The sequence below is a fragment of the Pithys albifrons genome, chromosome 14, assembly GCF_047495875.1.
Source record: "Pithys albifrons albifrons isolate INPA30051 chromosome 14, PitAlb_v1, whole genome shotgun sequence".
Taxonomy (NCBI): domain Eukaryota; kingdom Metazoa; phylum Chordata; class Aves; order Passeriformes; family Thamnophilidae; genus Pithys; species Pithys albifrons.
In genome coordinates this window covers 1,501,676-1,517,844 of record NC_092471.1, presented here as the reverse complement: position 1 = coordinate 1,517,844, position 16,169 = coordinate 1,501,676, and the positions used below count along the sequence as shown (strand labels likewise).

Here is a 16,169-nt window from a genome sequence, read left to right as displayed (position 1 = left end):
CTGAGGTTAAATCCTCTCTAGTGAAGAATCAACTTCCATGTTATGAATATTCACCAAAATTCCAGTGTAATCTGCAAGTTTCAACTTTATGAGGAGCACTTTATCCCAGTTTCCTGAGCACAGCTGGGTCACAGTTCTGTAATGGAACTGAAAAATTACATTAAGAAATGAGTGATATCTCATGGATGTGGAACAGAATGTGGTGTGGAACTACAGTAGTGCAAAACAAGGCTCTGGGGGGGAATGCTGGAAAGCAAAATATGATCAGCAGGTGGATTTCTTACAAGATGCAAAGAAAAGGAAATGGAAATCATGCTGTGTTCTCCTGGAGCTGAGTAGGTATTTGGGGAAGAAAACCATTCAACCAGAGTAAATAGAAGCTTATAAATTCAGATGGAGTTTTTTAACCTGCTGTTCAGTGCTCTGTGTTAAATCCCTTCAGCACTGGTACCTCTTCAGTGGGGCTCAGGTGGTGTCAGTTCTGCTGAGTGAGGCTCTGCAGTGTTGCAGATCAGGGCAGTGATCAGTGTCACTGCTGTGTCACTTGGGCTGGCCCCAGCGGGTGCTGGAGGGGCAGAGGCAGAGTCTGGTGTTTGTGTGTGAGTTTGGTGCTCCTGGAGGACGTGCAGGATGGCCCAGGCTGGGTCTGAGCACTCTGTTCCAGCAGCACCTTTAATCTGCTCCCCCTGTGTGTTGTTGTCCACTGCAATGGCAGGGCTGGGAGTTATTTAGAGGAATTATTCAGGTTTGGAAGATGGTGTGTAAACAACAGTTTGGTGTGTTGTAAAGTGTCATTTTGCTTTTTACTGCCTGGATTTACTGCTCCTTCATCAGCTCAGTTGGTTAAAACTTGGTTGTAACAATGCCAAGGTCATGGGTTCAATTCCCTCTGTGGGCCATTGACTTGAGTTGGACTCGATGATCCTTGTGGGTCCCTTCCAACTCAGAATAGTCTGGGATTCTGGGATTTCTTTAAGCATAAACTTTATAAAAACTTACATATAAACTGTCATTCTTAAGTTCTTCAAAGCTGGTAATTTCCACTTCTGCTCTCTTGTAAAATGGGATGCTGTTCCCAAACATGCAGCAGATTAACTGATTTTCCAAGCCATGTTTAAAGGTGATACAGAAGGAAATTGTTTCAGAGTGTTGCCCTCCCTCAGCTGAGCTGTGTCAGGGGTTCTGTGCCCACCCTGGGCTGGCCCTGAGGGAAGTGCTGCTGCTCAGACCTCGTGTGGGTGATCTCACACTTACATTTTCCATGAACTCCAGAAATGCACATGGTCTGTTGCCACGGGACTGCTCAGCTGTGGTGATTAAAGTAATTTATTGGTGTGTTTTAGCCCTTGGTTTAAGTATAACCTGTTTTAACCAGAGTAATTTCCCTGCTCAGCTGAAGTGTTACAGCCTGAACCTCTTCTCATGTTGCACGAGGGAAACAGTCTCCAGTTTGTGCATCAAAATAATTCTTCCTTGCCTGGAGTTTGCATAATCTCTTCCAGTTTCAGGGAATCCTTTGCTTTCCCTGGGTGTTTATGGTTGAAGTCATGGTGTGTAAGAGGGTTCTGCAGTGGATCAGCCTTGTTTGTGTTGCTGTGCTGATGGGCTGCATCAGACACTTGATGGAAGAAAGGGCTGGAAAATCAGCCTTTGCAGAAACCTGGCACCAAACTCCTGCTTGGGAAAAGTGCTGGTTTTCCTCCTGTTCTGTTGGGTCAGACACCTCCCTGAGCAGTCCCATGGCAGGGAGCCTTTCCTGGAAATGGCCTTGTTGTGTTGGTTTTAATAATCTGCATAATTGGGCTCCCTGAGTCAGGCTCCAAGTAAATAAATTGTTGGAGATCTGGAATGCAAGGATTTGGAAAGGAGCTCTTGGGTCACCTCTGGCTGTATCACACCAGCTGTGCCTGCCATCCCATAATGCTCTCCAGCTGCATTAGGGGTTGCCCAGCCCTGGCACTGCAAAGGGCAGAGTCTGGGGGGCTCTGGCCCAACCCCAGGGGGTTCCACTGAGTCTGGAGCCCCCAACTCTGGGGCACTGGGATCTGCCACCCTGTGCCTGGGCCTCGGGAGCATCCTAAGAACAGCTTTGCAGTGACTGAACCCTGATTCCTCCCATGCACTGGGTGTTCCTCCTGCAGGGAGGGACTGGGATGGACAAGGTGCCATGGGATGGTGTGTTCCTGCAGGGAGGGACTGGGATGGACAAGGTGCCATGGGATGATGTGTTCCTGCAGGGAGGGACTGGGATGGACAAGGTGCCATGGGATGATGTGTTCCTCCTGCAGGGAGGGACTGGGATGGACAAGGTGCCATGGGATGGTGTGTTCCTGCAGGGAGGGACTGGGATGGACAAGGTGCCATGGGATGATGTGTTCCTGCAGGGAGGGACTGGGATGGACAAGGTGCCATGGGATGATGTGTTCCTGCAGGGAGGGACTGGGATGGACAAGGTGCCATGGGATGGTGTGTTCCTGCAGGGAGGGACTGGGATGGACAAGGTGCCATGGGATGATGTGTTCCTGCAGGGAGGGACTGGGATGGACAAGGTGCCATGGGATGGTGTGTTCCTGCAGGGAGGGACTGGGATGGACAAGGTGCCATGGGATGATGTGTTCCTGCAGGGAGGGACTGGGATGGACAAGGTGCCATGGGATGGTGTGTTCCTGCAGGGAGGGACTGGGATGGACAAGGTGCCATGGGATGATGTGTTCCTGCTGGAATGGATGTGTCTGCACACACAGCCACCATTCCTTTGGCTTCCTGCCAGCCTCTGACACGGAACTTTGCCCTTCCAGTCCAAAGAGGTTGGGAAATGAGCAGAACTTCTTTATTTTCAGGGGGAAAATTTATCATAAAACAGCTTGAATTTTACATTCCACTTCATTTTTGAGGGGTTATACTCAGTTTTCCAGATCCTTGACCTGGATTTCAGAGCCTGGGAGCACGGGCAGATCCCTGTAGGAACTTGCAGTTCCCAGCTGGGAAAACCTTGGCACACTTTGAAAGGCTTTGCTTCACCTGCTCAGGTCTGTGTTACCTTGAGGGGTAAAATCCAGCTGCCTTTCTGCTCTGCAGGGTTTGGGGTTGTCTGTCTTTGGTCAGAAATGTTTTTGGGTTACTTCCCAATGGACCACAGTGTGTGTTATTCCCATAGTTCCAAGTGATAACCATTGGAATATAGAATTTCCATAGTATGTTCTCAATGTGTAAATAAACTGGTTTCCTTCCAGGCCTAAAAAACCACAACAATACAGTTTTAAATTCAGTTAAAATTCAGTTTCACGTTTCAAAAATCATATTTAAAATAAATATGTTGTTATGTTGCATTTATTTACAGCTTTTTCTTACAGGCCTGAAGAATCCTTGCCAGAACATGTAATTCTCCTGACAGGTGGAAAGAAGCAGTTTTGCATTTATTTCATATTTTTTAGCATTGCTACAGCCATTATTTTTTAAAGTTAAAATAAGAATGAAACACTTTAAGGGCTGAGTGCTTTGAGGTGCTCAGTTCTTTCCTAGAAGCAGCATTAGGATGTTTCAGGAACTCCAGGGTTTGGGGTTATGGGACTGGTAACTTAAGGATCAACACACAAATGCTTAGGATTCAACTCTGCTTTTCTGGCAGTGAGAGAAAAGACATAAAATTATAACTGAAATTATGAAGGAAAATGTTTATCTAAAAGTTATGTCATGTTTGCATTATAGAAACTGTTATTGCAAACTCTCCAGGCCACATAAATAAATAATTCTGGGGACAGACATGGGCCTAATGTGAGCATATTGTAAAATTAGAGCTCAGATCAAACCTGATGTACTCTGGGCAGTGACAGGGTCTTTATTCCCAGCTCAGAGCTCTTTGCAGTGGAGTTTCCTTTGTGAGGAACAGCAGGAAGTTGTGCAGTCCCTGGAGGGTGGGCACTGCCCCCTCTGTGTGCCCTGGAATCCTCAGGGATGGGGCTGGAGGCTGGAGAACAATCCTGGGGGGCAGTGAGTGCTTCCTGGGGAGTTCTTTGGGGAGGCTGGAGAGGAGCAGTTGTTTTATTGCCTTCCTGGCACGGCCCCACCAGTGTCTGGTCCAGGTGGGCAAGGAGGATGGAGGGGATGCTGTCCCTGAGGCCTCTGCTCCCGCTGTCCCTGGTGTTCATCTGCTGGTCCAGGTGCTTCACAGGTTTTGGTGCCTCACAGGAGGGTTCCCATCCCAGTCCCACTGCTCCTCCAGGGACAGGGTTGGGGGCACTCAGGACTCGCAGTACCCTGTGAGGGGAGCACTAATCCTCAGCTAGAATCCTTCTTGCTGGAAGAAAACTCTGGGAGCAGAGTGTGGAAACCTGGTGCTGTGTTTGATTGCATTTTAATGTTTCCCTGGGCTCACAGACCTCACCTGGGCCAGCCAGACCTGCAGAACAATTTGGGGCTCTCAGCGCTCAGGATTCCAAATATCTGAGCCCATTTGTTGGGCAAGTCCTGAACATTTTCAGGATCACACAGAGTTGTGTTGCCCTTCTGGCTGGGAGCCAAACTTCACACGAGATGCTGCTGACAAGCTCCCTGGGGTGTCGTTATAAATTACTCCAACATTTTAATCCAAACATGTATTTAGTGGGGAACAGATGCCTCATGGAATGGTGGTGGTCCCTGCAGAGCTCAGCTCTAACTGAGCCTCTGTTCCACCTCCTGTGCCCTCATCCTGCTCAGTGTGAACCATTCCAGCCTCTGTTCCACCTCCCTGTGCCCTCATCCTGCTCAGTGTGAACCATTCCAGCCTCTGTTCCACCTCCCTGTGCCCTCATCCTGCTCAGAGCAAACCAGTCCAGCCTCTGTTCCACCTCCTGTGCCCTCATCCTGCTCAGAGTGACCATTCCAGCCTCTGTTCCACCTCCTGTGCCCTCATCCTGTTCAGAGTGAACTGTTCCACCTCCTGTGCCCTCATCCTGCTCAGAGTGAACCATTCCAGCCTCTGTTCCACCTCCTGTGCCCTCATCCTGCTCAGAGTGACCATTCCAGCCTCTGTTCCACCTCCCTGTGCCCTCATCCTGCTCAGAGTGACCATTCCAGCCTCTGTTCCACCTCCCTGTGCCTTCATCCTGCTCAGAGTGACCATTCCAGCCTCTGTTCCACCTCCCTGTGCCCTCATCCTGCTCAGAGTGAACTGTTCCACCTCCTGTGCCCTCATCCTGCTCAGAGTGACCAGTCCAGCCTCTGTTCCACCTCCCTGTGCCCTCATCCTGCTCAGAGCAAACCAGTCCAGCCTCTGTTCCACCTCCTGTGCCCTCATCCTGCTCAGAGTGAACTGTTCCACCTCCTGTGCCCTCATCCTGCTCAGAGTGAACCATTCCAGCCTCTGTTCCACCTCCTGTGCCCTCATCCTGCTCAGAGTGAACCATTCCAGCCTCTGTTCCACCTCCTGTGCCCTCATCCTGCTCAGAGTGACCATTCCAGCCTCTGTTCCACCTCCTGTGCCCTCATCCTGCTCAGAGCACACCAGTCCCCCCAGCTGGGCTCACATGTGGTCCTGGGGCATAGCAGAGCTATTTCAGGATTGGGATGATACCTGGAAAATGCTGTTTATTTGGAAAACTTGGGTGGCAGAGGCAGCCTGTCTTTTTCCCAAGGTTTTGGCACCTCAGAACTGGACAGGACAGACCTTTCAAATCTGCTTTTTTAGGAGTCATAAATAAAGCTGGGTCTTTTTGACAAGGTTATTCCTTACCCTGAGGTTGGGGATGACTTTTGTTTGGGTCTGTGGTTGTTCTTTTGACAACCTTTGGGGATGAGTGATGGAAAATTGAACTGGCAGGGTGGAATGTGTGTAAAATACTCAGTTTGCAGGAGATTTGGATTTTAAGGCATGGGAATAATTCATAATTTTCTTTATCAGAGAACATGAATTTTTCCCCCACTCAGACAAAATATGTCAACTATATTTTTGTATTTATAAATGTGATTTATAATTAGTAATTCTGTCAGTATAGAAAGGTGTAGTTGAAGCTTTGGGGTTTCCCACCCCACTGCAGTGTTGTCAGTGCAAACCCAGGACAGGCTGCACAGGGCACTGGACCTGGAGAGCAGGAAGTGTCTGCTCCATTCCCAGCTCTCCCTCCTGGACACACATTGTTCTTTCTAACTCAGGCATGCTGCATTTCAATAAAAATTCAAGTCTCCATTTGAGTAATAAACTCCTCAGAGCAGGAACTTTCTCATCTTAAATCCAGCACTGACTGTAATGAAAATTACAGTGATTTGGAACAGCTTCTCTCTGGGATTATAAACTTGTTTTTTGCTGTTTATGAAATGTGTTCACTTTCTGTGAGGGACAGTGGAGTGAAGCTGATCCTTTTCTATCCACAGTGTTCCCCCCATTTAGTTTGTGAGATACATTAAAATACTGGGAAAATATTTTAACATGAGACAACAGGATTTTTAAAACTTGCTGAATCTGTAACACCACAACACATTTGCACCATAGGTAATGTCCCATTCATTGATGTGATTAAAGGAGACAGTGCTGATGGAAAAGCTGTTTTTCCAGATTATTAAATATATCTTCTTTTTTTATAGAGCACAATCTTTGTTTTTCCATCACTACTTGCAAACTCACTGTAACTGCCCAAGAGAACCATCTGTAAGTTGTTGCTGTGTTGTTGTTTACTGTGACTGCTCCAGAAACTCTGGAGAAAACAGGAGGGATGTGTTGAGCAGGGACATTACTCTGGCTATAACTTTTTTCAATATATTGCCTTTATAGTTCTGTAGCTTTTCTCTTGTGCCATTGGAGTGGAAGTGCCAGGGTTGAAGGTGGCCCTTCCTGCCGAGCTGCAGGACTGGGATTGGGAACAGGAGCCTGGGAATGCTGGGAGTTCTCACAGGGAGTTCACTGAGCATTGACAGAGTCACCAAAGCTGGAAAGGACCTCTCAGATCATCAACTCCCAACTTTTGTTTGGTAGTCCCTGGAATCCCGTGTCTCCAGAACACTTCTCAGGTCCATGTTTGCAGGAGGAATTGCTTTTGTTTAGTTTAAACTGTTTTTTAAAGGGGAAATAAATGGAAATATTTCAGGTTTTTAGATGTGGGTGTGTTGAACAGCTAATCTGTGAAAGCAGCAGTTTTTAACTCAGAAATGTGATCTCCACCAGCACTTCTGTCAGCTCAGCTGAAACTGCCTCAGGTTTGTTTCTGAGGGGATTAATCCCAATTATTTTATTTTTTATGGCTCTCGTGCTCTGTGGGCTGGATTCATCCCTCAGCTCAAACCAGGGAATGACCTTTGGCTGGTGTGTAATAGAACCCCCTGTACAGAAATGAATCAGGTCAGAAATGCCCTTGCAAAGTGTAACCTTTCTAAAACTTAATCTGTTTAATCCCATACTGAGTCAAAAATCTGCAGGTCAGGGTGACAAAGCTGGAGAGACCCCTCTACAGTCCTGCTATTGATTCATACTTAATGATTCACTAAGTTACAGTAAATTCCTATAAATTACAAAATTTGCCTGGTCTTTAATGCTTCCAGATGGGATTATTCTTGCTTGTTATAGTCTAGAATTTAAAATTCAGTGTATTAGCTCATCTTGAGTGTCAGTGCAGCCTGTGAGTTCTCAGCACTTCTTCCTTAGTTTTGTCCCCCAACACTTGGGTAGTTCCTACTGAGGATTAGCCTGGAACAGCCCAGAACAGCCCCTGGCAGAGCAGCTGGAGCTGCTGTTGCTGAGGTTGGATGCACAAAGTGGCTCTGGGGCCCCGAGGGGCTCTTTGATGCAGCTCTGCCTCACTCTGGGCCATGGACACCCCAGCTGGGTTTGCCTTTCCAGGCTGGCTTGGCTTGGGGGAAACTGAGGGTCTGGAGGGAGCCCGGAATGACTGGCAGAGTTTTGGGGATGTGGGTTTGGTGGGACGTGGGGGTGCTGGTGGGGCAGAGGCTGGACATGCCCTGGCACCCCGAGCCCCCCGTGCCAGGCTGACCCTCAGTGTGGGCAGGGGGGAATTGTGCCCCTGTGCCCCTCAGGTGAGCCCCCAAACCCTGCAGAGCTGCCCCAGCCCTGGAAACAACAGCACAAGGACCTGGAGCTGCTGGAGAGTCCAGAGGAGGCCCCGGAGATGCTCCAGGGCTGGAGCCCCTTTGGAGCCAGGCTGGGAGAGCTGGGGGGGTCACCTGGAGCAGAGAAAGCTCCAGGGACACCTGAGAGCCCCTGGCAGGGCCTGAAGGGGCTCCAGGAGAGCTGGAAAGGGACTGGGGACAAGAGATAGAGGGACAGGACACAGGGAATGGCTTCCCACTGCCAGAGGGCAGGGATAGACGGGATGGGATATTGGGAAGGAATTCTTAATTTGTCTAGGAGGGTGGGCAGGGCTGGGCACAGGTTGGGCAGAGAAGCTGTGGCTGCCCCATCCCTGGGAGTGTCCATGGCCAGGCTGGAGCACCCTGGGACAGTGGGAGGTGTCCCTGCCCAGGGCAGGGGGTGGCACTGGATGGGCTTTGAGGTCCCTTCCAACCCAAACCATTCCAAGATTCTGTGTTGGCTTTGTGGGAGTGTGGATGGAGGTGGGTTTAGGATCCTGGAATCTCCTCCCTGCCCCTGCAGTGGTTGTTGTCCTCCACCTTTTCCCTGGGATTAGCCTTTCCCAGTGGCTGAGGGCCATGGGGCAGGGCTGGATTCCCTGCTCCAGGCTGTGGGAGGGTGTTGGGAAATGGCTTTTCAAGATAGAGCCCTGTCTGTTTTGTTTTGCAGGAAATTGTGCTGAGTATGTAATAACTTTTCAGGAATTCTCTTCTTATTTACCCAAATACCTCCTACTTCCTCCAATGAAATGGAGACTTTGGGGAGGTGAATCTGCTTTTATCATGTTTTACTTGCCTTGAAATGTTTTACTTGTTGATGTGGGAAGGGGTTGAGTCCCCACTGCTGCCCTGGGCTCCCTCTGAGGGCACTTCTGCTGCTCTTATCAGGGTTTCCAAGGAATGAAGCAGTGCTGGAAAACCCAAAGAACTTGTTTTTTTCTGATCTGTCAGGACATTCCTCTCTGTGCTCAGTGCTGTGCCCCTTGCAGCCCCCCCAGCCCAGCTGCACAGGGAAACAGCAACATGAGAGCCACGTGGAGCTGCCCAGAAGGGCTTGAGATGGTTTCAGGTCTGGCAGGACTTTATTTTCTCTGCCCTTGTGGAGGGTCCTGCTGGCTGGGGGGGGTTGGCATTAACAGAATGAGAGCAGTTGTTTCCTGATGCTCCAAGTATTAAGTTCCTCTTTGGAAAAATGAAATTACAGCACTAAGCAGGTAGAATGTGTGTGTAGGAGTCAGTGGAAATTGAACACAACCTGTGCCTTAGGCAGGAGATTAAGGGTTCTAAACCCACGTGGATGTTGGGGCTCTGCTCTACAGTTTGTCCTAAAGCCAAAGCCTCAGAAAATTAATTTCAGCCAACACAGAGGACGAGGACAGAAACTCTGAACCTTTATTTAGAAGTGCAGGTGGCTTTGGGACGTGTTTCAGAACACATTTTTCTGCAGCTGCTGATTTTGGGTACGTGAACATTTGAATGCAGGAGTTGCTTTTCGGTAAAGGGGTTTCCCCTTTATTTTGAGTACTAATTTCTGTCATCTTTGAGGTTCAGAGATGAAAGAAATTGGGACTATTGCATATAGAAAACAAAAAATGTTCATTTTGCTTGTGTGTAGTGAATTTCTGTTATGGCTCTTGAGACCTGAATCCAACCTGTGAAAATGGGGGAGTGTAGAGGAGGAAAAGCTGCCTCAGTTTTCCCAGTCCATGCAGGCATTTGTAAGTGCAATAGTTAAATACAGTCAGCTGAGTTGGTGTCCTTGGCTGAGGCCAGTCCAAACCTGACAAATAGGAGGTTATTTTATTCAGGAAATAAATAACATGCCATTGCAGTTAAGTATATTAAATATATATATATTAAGTATAACCTGATACCAGTTTAATCTTTGAGATCATGTCCAGCTCTTGCACCTTCATGTTTGGCCTCTTGAAACTGTGACTGGAGCAGACCTGGAAAACAATTTGTTTGTGAAGTGCTGTGGGTTCTTGGGAAGCCTTGAGGAGTGTGTTGTGCTGCATTTTGTGGCTGTGTGGTTGTATCTCTTACTTGGAGATGCTTTTGCAAACAAGGAGGAATGTGGGTTTGTCAGTGGGTTCCACCAGCTCCTTTACCTGCTCCTGTAAGAGGAGAAATCCCCATAATCTCAGCTTTATTGCAGACCCTTTCTGAACAAAATGAGTTAAAACCAGGGGAAATGCTCAGTCAGACTGGGATATTTCTCCCACTGTTGCAAATCTGGAAATTCAGTCCCACAGGTGCAGAGTTACTGAGGAGTTTTCCTCCTTTTCCTTCCCCAAACACTCCCTTTCCCTGCTGGTTGGAGGGAACTGAACAAGGACTTGGCACAGCCTGACTTGGTGCGTGCACAGATTCAGGGGGGATGTTTTCAGTTTGGTTTGGCTTTTTATTTTAAGGAATTGAACTGTCCTACCCACACTTTGCCTTCTGGTGTACAGGGGGTAATGGGAAGGGAGAAGGAAGTGTCAGCATTTCCTGTATCCTGTTATCTTGTGCTTCCTATGGTGTTGGATCAGCTGTACACTGAGAATCCCCCAGCACTGGGGCTGTGTGTTGATCTGCCATAATTACAGATTCTTCCCTGGAAGCCCACAGCTATGCAGCACTTTTCCAGCTGCATTTCTCCATGGTGCTCAGTTAAAGGCTTTGGTACAAAGTGCTTTTTGGGTTGTCTGAGGTCTTGTTTTCACCGTGTCAGGCTCTGTATGGAGGACACGTTGCAGCATTGCAGAAAATGCAGTTTGGGGGCTTTTTGGTCAGCACAGGGACTGAACTGTATATATGGCAGGTGCATGACTGAGCCTGGATCCTGAGATCTGGAGCAGAGGCAATGTAAGAATTGTAAGGGCAAATTCAGGGACAGAGTGCAGCATAAATGTAACTGCCCCCTCTGTGCAATTGCTGCACTCAGGTACCAGTTTCAGCACTCCTGTGGCAAGGGGAATATTCATGATAATTACAGAGGATAACTTTGGAAGCAGGATATGTGCTGCTTAAATGAAGGAGTTTAAATTGAAAAGTGGGATAATATTTGGACTACTTGAGTATTACACTCTGAATCTTCTGAGTTGGAAGGGACCCATAAGGAAGAAGTGGGAGCTGGGACATGTCATCCCCTCCTTGCTTTTAAGGCAGTCAGTCTGCCCAGTTTTACATGTGCAGTGAAGCCAGAGTAGTGTTTTATAGTGAATTCTGTCCCAAATGAAAGTCAGTTTTTGTGAAGTCCTCAGTGGGAGAGTTGGGGAGTGATGCAGTCTGACGATCCTCCGCTGCTGAGTTGGGTGCCAAGTTTGTCAGCTGAAATGGAGGCTTGTCTGGGGAAGGGAGGTCTGGCTGTGAGCTTGTCCCTGTGTTTCTGTTGGAGCAGGATGTGTCCATGAGCGGGCCCAGGAAATGATGGCCGACCAGCCGCCCCCCTTGGAAGCCACCCCGCTGCTGAACGAAGTGCCACTCCTGCCTCACATGGTCAACGGGGACAGCATCCAGCAGGCAAGTCACCCTGTCCTGACACCCTGGGGACAGCTGGGCTGGGGCTGCAGCGGGAGGACACTCAGCCAAGCCCAGCCCTGAGACACAGTTAGGGAAGGATGTGGTTCCCAGCACTGATGTCATCACTTACACAGAAGTGCAAATACAGAGAGGAAAAAATCACTCAGCGCTCGTCTGGGTGAAAGGAGGGTTTGTTCTGCACATGGAAGTGCTTTGAGATTGCACTGCAAGCTCTGGGGATCAAAGGGAAAACACAATATATGGGTTTAATAAAGCACTGAGGTTTTGGAACTCGTGTGAAGTAGTGAATAGAGGTTAGCAAGTGGCTGCAGTGCTCTAAAGCAAGAAGTCTGGTACAGGAAAATGAAAGGAAAGACCTTGGCTTCCTGCTGTGAAGTGTCTTCATTAATAATTACAGTGCAGGGGTGAAACCTGAGTATAATGAGTTGAAACTTCAGAGTTTTATTGGACACAGCCTGTCAGAAGTACCTGGTAGGATTAGAAATACAGGCAAAAGTGAAAGCAAAACAGGTTTGAGCCCCAGGTTGTGTAAGTTGTCAGTAAACAAGAAGTGAATTCTCTATTTGGCAGCATTAACTGAGCTCCTTGGGCTGTAAATGCTGAGGGACCTTCCCAGGCTCTGGAGACAGACTGTGAGTGCACCCAGAAGTCCAACAGCCATGCTGGTACTTGAGCACTGGATCTCTTCTAGGCTCCCTTTCCCACAGGTGTTGAACCAGATCATCTCAGGGTCCCTTCCCACCTGGGCTGGTCAAGGACTCTGCAGTAGCAAAGCACAGGTTTGAAGGATTTCTGTGCCTGGAGTTAAATAATCATTTTGTTGAAGCAAAGGACAAACTGCCCATTGCTTTAATCTGGTCAGTTCATCACCTCAAGTGTCTGACACCAACTGAAGTGGGAATTGAGGGGTTAATCCACAAGGGAGAATTGCAGGAAAGTTTCCAGGGGATAACAGTCCTGGAATAATTATGGTGACAGTGAACCCCTGGCACATCTGAATGTGCAGTGACTAAACAGGGTGCAACAAAATAGTGATGAATTACTGGGGGTCTGATACACAATAAAAGCTGGAAAACTTTAAAGGAGATACTCCTTAATTTGCATTGTTACAGGTGGGAAGGAGGAAAGTCCTGTGTTGTATTCAGTTTATTAAAGAAGTCCTTTTCTCTCTTTGCCTCAGACTCGAGATAAAAGTACAATGAGTGTCTGGGAATAAGTAAAGCTGTAGAGTCTCTAAGCTGTTTGTGAAGTCCTGGCAGCAGAAGGTGGAATTTCAGCCCCAGCCCAGCTGGGAGGTTACTCAGAACCTCGTGTTTTGTGTTACACGAGCAAAAGAGATCAAGGGAAAGAAACCAAGTCGATGTCATTGGCCCCTGTGCCACAGGGGTGGGTCAGTGTGTGCTGAACTACCCACGAGGAGGGGACAGTCACTGACATCTTTGGAACCTAGAGCAGAATGTTTGCAACCAGGAGAGGGGAAAAAAGGGAAAGAAAAAAGAGTTATGTCTTGGAGATGCATTTGAAGAGCAGGTTTGAAGTTTTAAACAGAATCTTGGCTTAGACTCTTTATTAATACAGATGATGTTTAATTATTTCACTGCCAGTGCTATAGAGGCCACTCTATATAAATAATAATTTATATAATATATAAATATTCTTTCTATAAATACAGAATTTGTATTAATTACAGGTTACAGTGATTTGTGTTCAGAAACCCAAGTTGTGTGTTTGCCCAGTGCCCTCAGTCAGTTGGAAGCAGCACCCAGTTCATCATTAGTTTCATGCTGGAAGTTTTCTGGAGGGTTTTTTTTGTTCTGAAAAAACTTGAGCAGTGGAAATGGTGTGAGTAAGGGATAAAAGCAGAGCCTGGTGCTTGGAAATAGCTGTCCCAGTGTGGTGGTGCACAGGACACCTGGAGGTGCTGGCAGCTCTGGGCTCTGCACTCCCCTGGCTCACCTGGCCCAGCTCCACTGGCTGGAGACACCGCAGCTTCCTGAAATGTGCCTCCCTGGAAGGTGGATGCAACTGCATTTGCTTCATTAAGTACAGTGAGTCATTCCTCCAGGACATTGCCCCTGCATTCCTGGAATTCCAGTCTGGAGCTGCTGCAGCCTGAGATTGCACCACTGGCTTGGGATCCTTTGCTCAGTTCGAGTTTCCTGAGCTGCTTCACTGAGTTCACTGAAACCTGTGCTGAAGATCTGCCACCTTCAGAGGCTCTGAATCCCCCAAAGGATCCCTCTCCTGCCTCTGGGGTTTGCCCTGGAGAATGAGCTTTGCTGAGGGGTTTGATCCCTGCCTGTGGAATCCCATCCCAGCAAACCTCTTCCCTGTGTAATGCAGTTCTGAACTGGCCAAACCCTCGTTTTGCTCCAGAGTTAGACCTGGGCCTGTGTCATGTCGTAGAATTCACTGCACAAGTTGCCATGTTGCAGTAAAATCCCAATAAAGCTGCAGCTGCCAGCACCTCCCTGAGGCTGCAGGGTGAGGTGCTGGTGTGTGGCACCCAGCACAGGGACAGGGTGGTGCCTGGGGGATCGTTCTGGCACATTCCCACATGGATTTGTGTGCAGGGGGCTGTGGCTGTGTCCAAACTGACCTGCACAGCCTCACTGGGAGTTGTGTTCAACTCCCCAGTTACACCAAAACCTCAGGTCGTTCATTGTTTCAGGAGAAGAAAAAGTTGTGGGAAACTACTGAAATTAAATGCTTAATTAATTATTTTATGTGTATCAAGGGAAGCACTTCTGGTGGAAATCAGAGAAAAAAATTAGTGATTTTGTGTCAGAGTATGAAAAAATCTCATTCTGCCACCAGTGTCTTACCTTGCTTTTCTACTCCAGGGTTGCCAGAGCTTTGTTGTTCTCATTAACATGTGGTAGAAGGAAGAGATGGGTTTTCCCCCCTCCAAATAATTTTTAAAATGTAAAATATCCCAACACCTGTTTTGTGTTTTGTTTCCTGCAGGTTATCCTTGTCCAGGTAAACCCAGGTGAAACATTTACAATCACAACTGAGGATGGGCACATGCAGTGTATTCAAGGTACAGGAAAGCTGAAACTCTGAATCCAAAGCATTTTGGCTCTAAAGTTACTGCCACCACTTGTTTCTGTGCTGTCAAACGTGGTTTAGGTGTTTTGCAGTGCAATAAATCAGTTTTTCCTTAAAGCACCAGTGAGGCAGCACTGGGAGGTTTCCAGGATTCCCTGCATCCTGCAGACTGTAATTTGTAAAAGCTGGTTTGCAGTGATCCTTGAATAGCTGTGTCCCCAGAATCCCAACTCCTGAATTTGCCTGGGATTTAACCCACAGTGAGGGAACCAACTTCAGCTGCCTCTGTGCCTCCTGCTCTGCCAGGAACAGCCTTGGCAAGGGCAATTATTGCTCCCAGAGGGGCCTGAAAATTCCTTTTTACCTTCTGGGTAAGTGACAGAAAATCTGAGTCAGGGCAAATTATCTCCTGTAAGTCAAGCTGAATTTATCAGTATTTCTATTTTTGACATATTTTTCACCCTTTCAAATGTTATTATATAAATGTGTCCATTCTGCTCTCATCAGGTCCCACACAGGAGTAATTCCTTTCAGCTCCATGTGAAAAATAATGTATTCTTATTTAAAATTTAAAAAGAAAAGTTACCAGAACAACTGTCTGCATTGGTACAGACTTTTGGCTGCCACAAAATAAGAGCAAGAATGATCTATACTGAATTTTGTGCCATCAAACAGGCACTGTTGGCAGCCTGAGGGGGTGGTTGGGATAAAGCCAATAGTCAGATGCAGTTGCTGGTGTTTCAGGCACCAGGGTGAGCTCCCACCTTTGGGAAAAGGTGTTTCCAGATGGGAATAACCAGGTTTGTTCAAATGTGGCCCCTTGTTCCTCCCCAGGTCCAGCTCATGTCCCTTTGATGTCACCAAATGGTTCCATGCCACCAATATTTGTGCCTCCTGGTTATGTATCTCAGGTAAACTTGGTTTATTCTCCTGTTTCATATTTTCCTATTACACGCTTTATATAATTTATAGATTTCAATTTATATTTTATTTTCTATATGGGTGGGGCTTTTTGATAATACTTTTCTTACTTAGTGACTATTTTAGCTGGCAAAAAAAAGCATTTCTACTGATTTTTCCATTGAACTTCCCAACTATTTCACTGTATTGTGGGCTGTGTCACCTTCTGTTCATGGAATAAAATGTCATCAGGTGTTCAGGTTTTACTTCTAGGCAGTAAAAGATACTTTTGTAAGAAAGATGGCTCTGAGTTGACTCTCTGAGCTCCATTAACAGGATCCACGTGTTTGGTTTCCAGCAGTCCTGTTTGCAAGGTAAAGGTGGGTGCCTGGGCAGTGCAAACAGTCCCAGCTGGCTGCAGGGTTTGTATTGTAATATAAGTAATTAGTGATAAATAATCAGAGTTTTCAGTGCCCCTGAACATCCAGCAAACCCCCCTGTGGGAGCAGAGTGTGAAGGGGATGTTAGTGATGCAAACACTAATTGCAGTGACTTGTGCCTGTGGAATGAGCAGGGCTTTGGGCTCTCCCAGCTTTGCTTTCCATTCTCATGGATTTTCCACTCCAGGGTGT

The 16,169-nt window shown here is 47.5% G+C and overlaps 1 protein-coding gene across 1 annotated transcript in view; it reads left to right on the top strand.

The window, feature by feature from the left end:
- Nucleotides 1–16,169, top strand: part of LOC139678392 (fibronectin type-III domain-containing protein 3a-like) — a 46,216-nt gene that overhangs the window by 6,667 nt on the left and 23,380 nt on the right. The window contains exons 3-5 of the mRNA XM_071569185.1: nucleotides 11,444–11,565; nucleotides 14,554–14,629; nucleotides 15,472–15,548. Coding sequence (XP_071425286.1) covers nucleotides 11,470–11,565; nucleotides 14,554–14,629; nucleotides 15,472–15,548 — 249 coding nt within the window. The 5' untranslated portion in view covers nucleotides 11,444–11,469. The remainder of the gene's footprint in view (nucleotides 1–11,443; nucleotides 11,566–14,553; nucleotides 14,630–15,471; nucleotides 15,549–16,169) is intronic.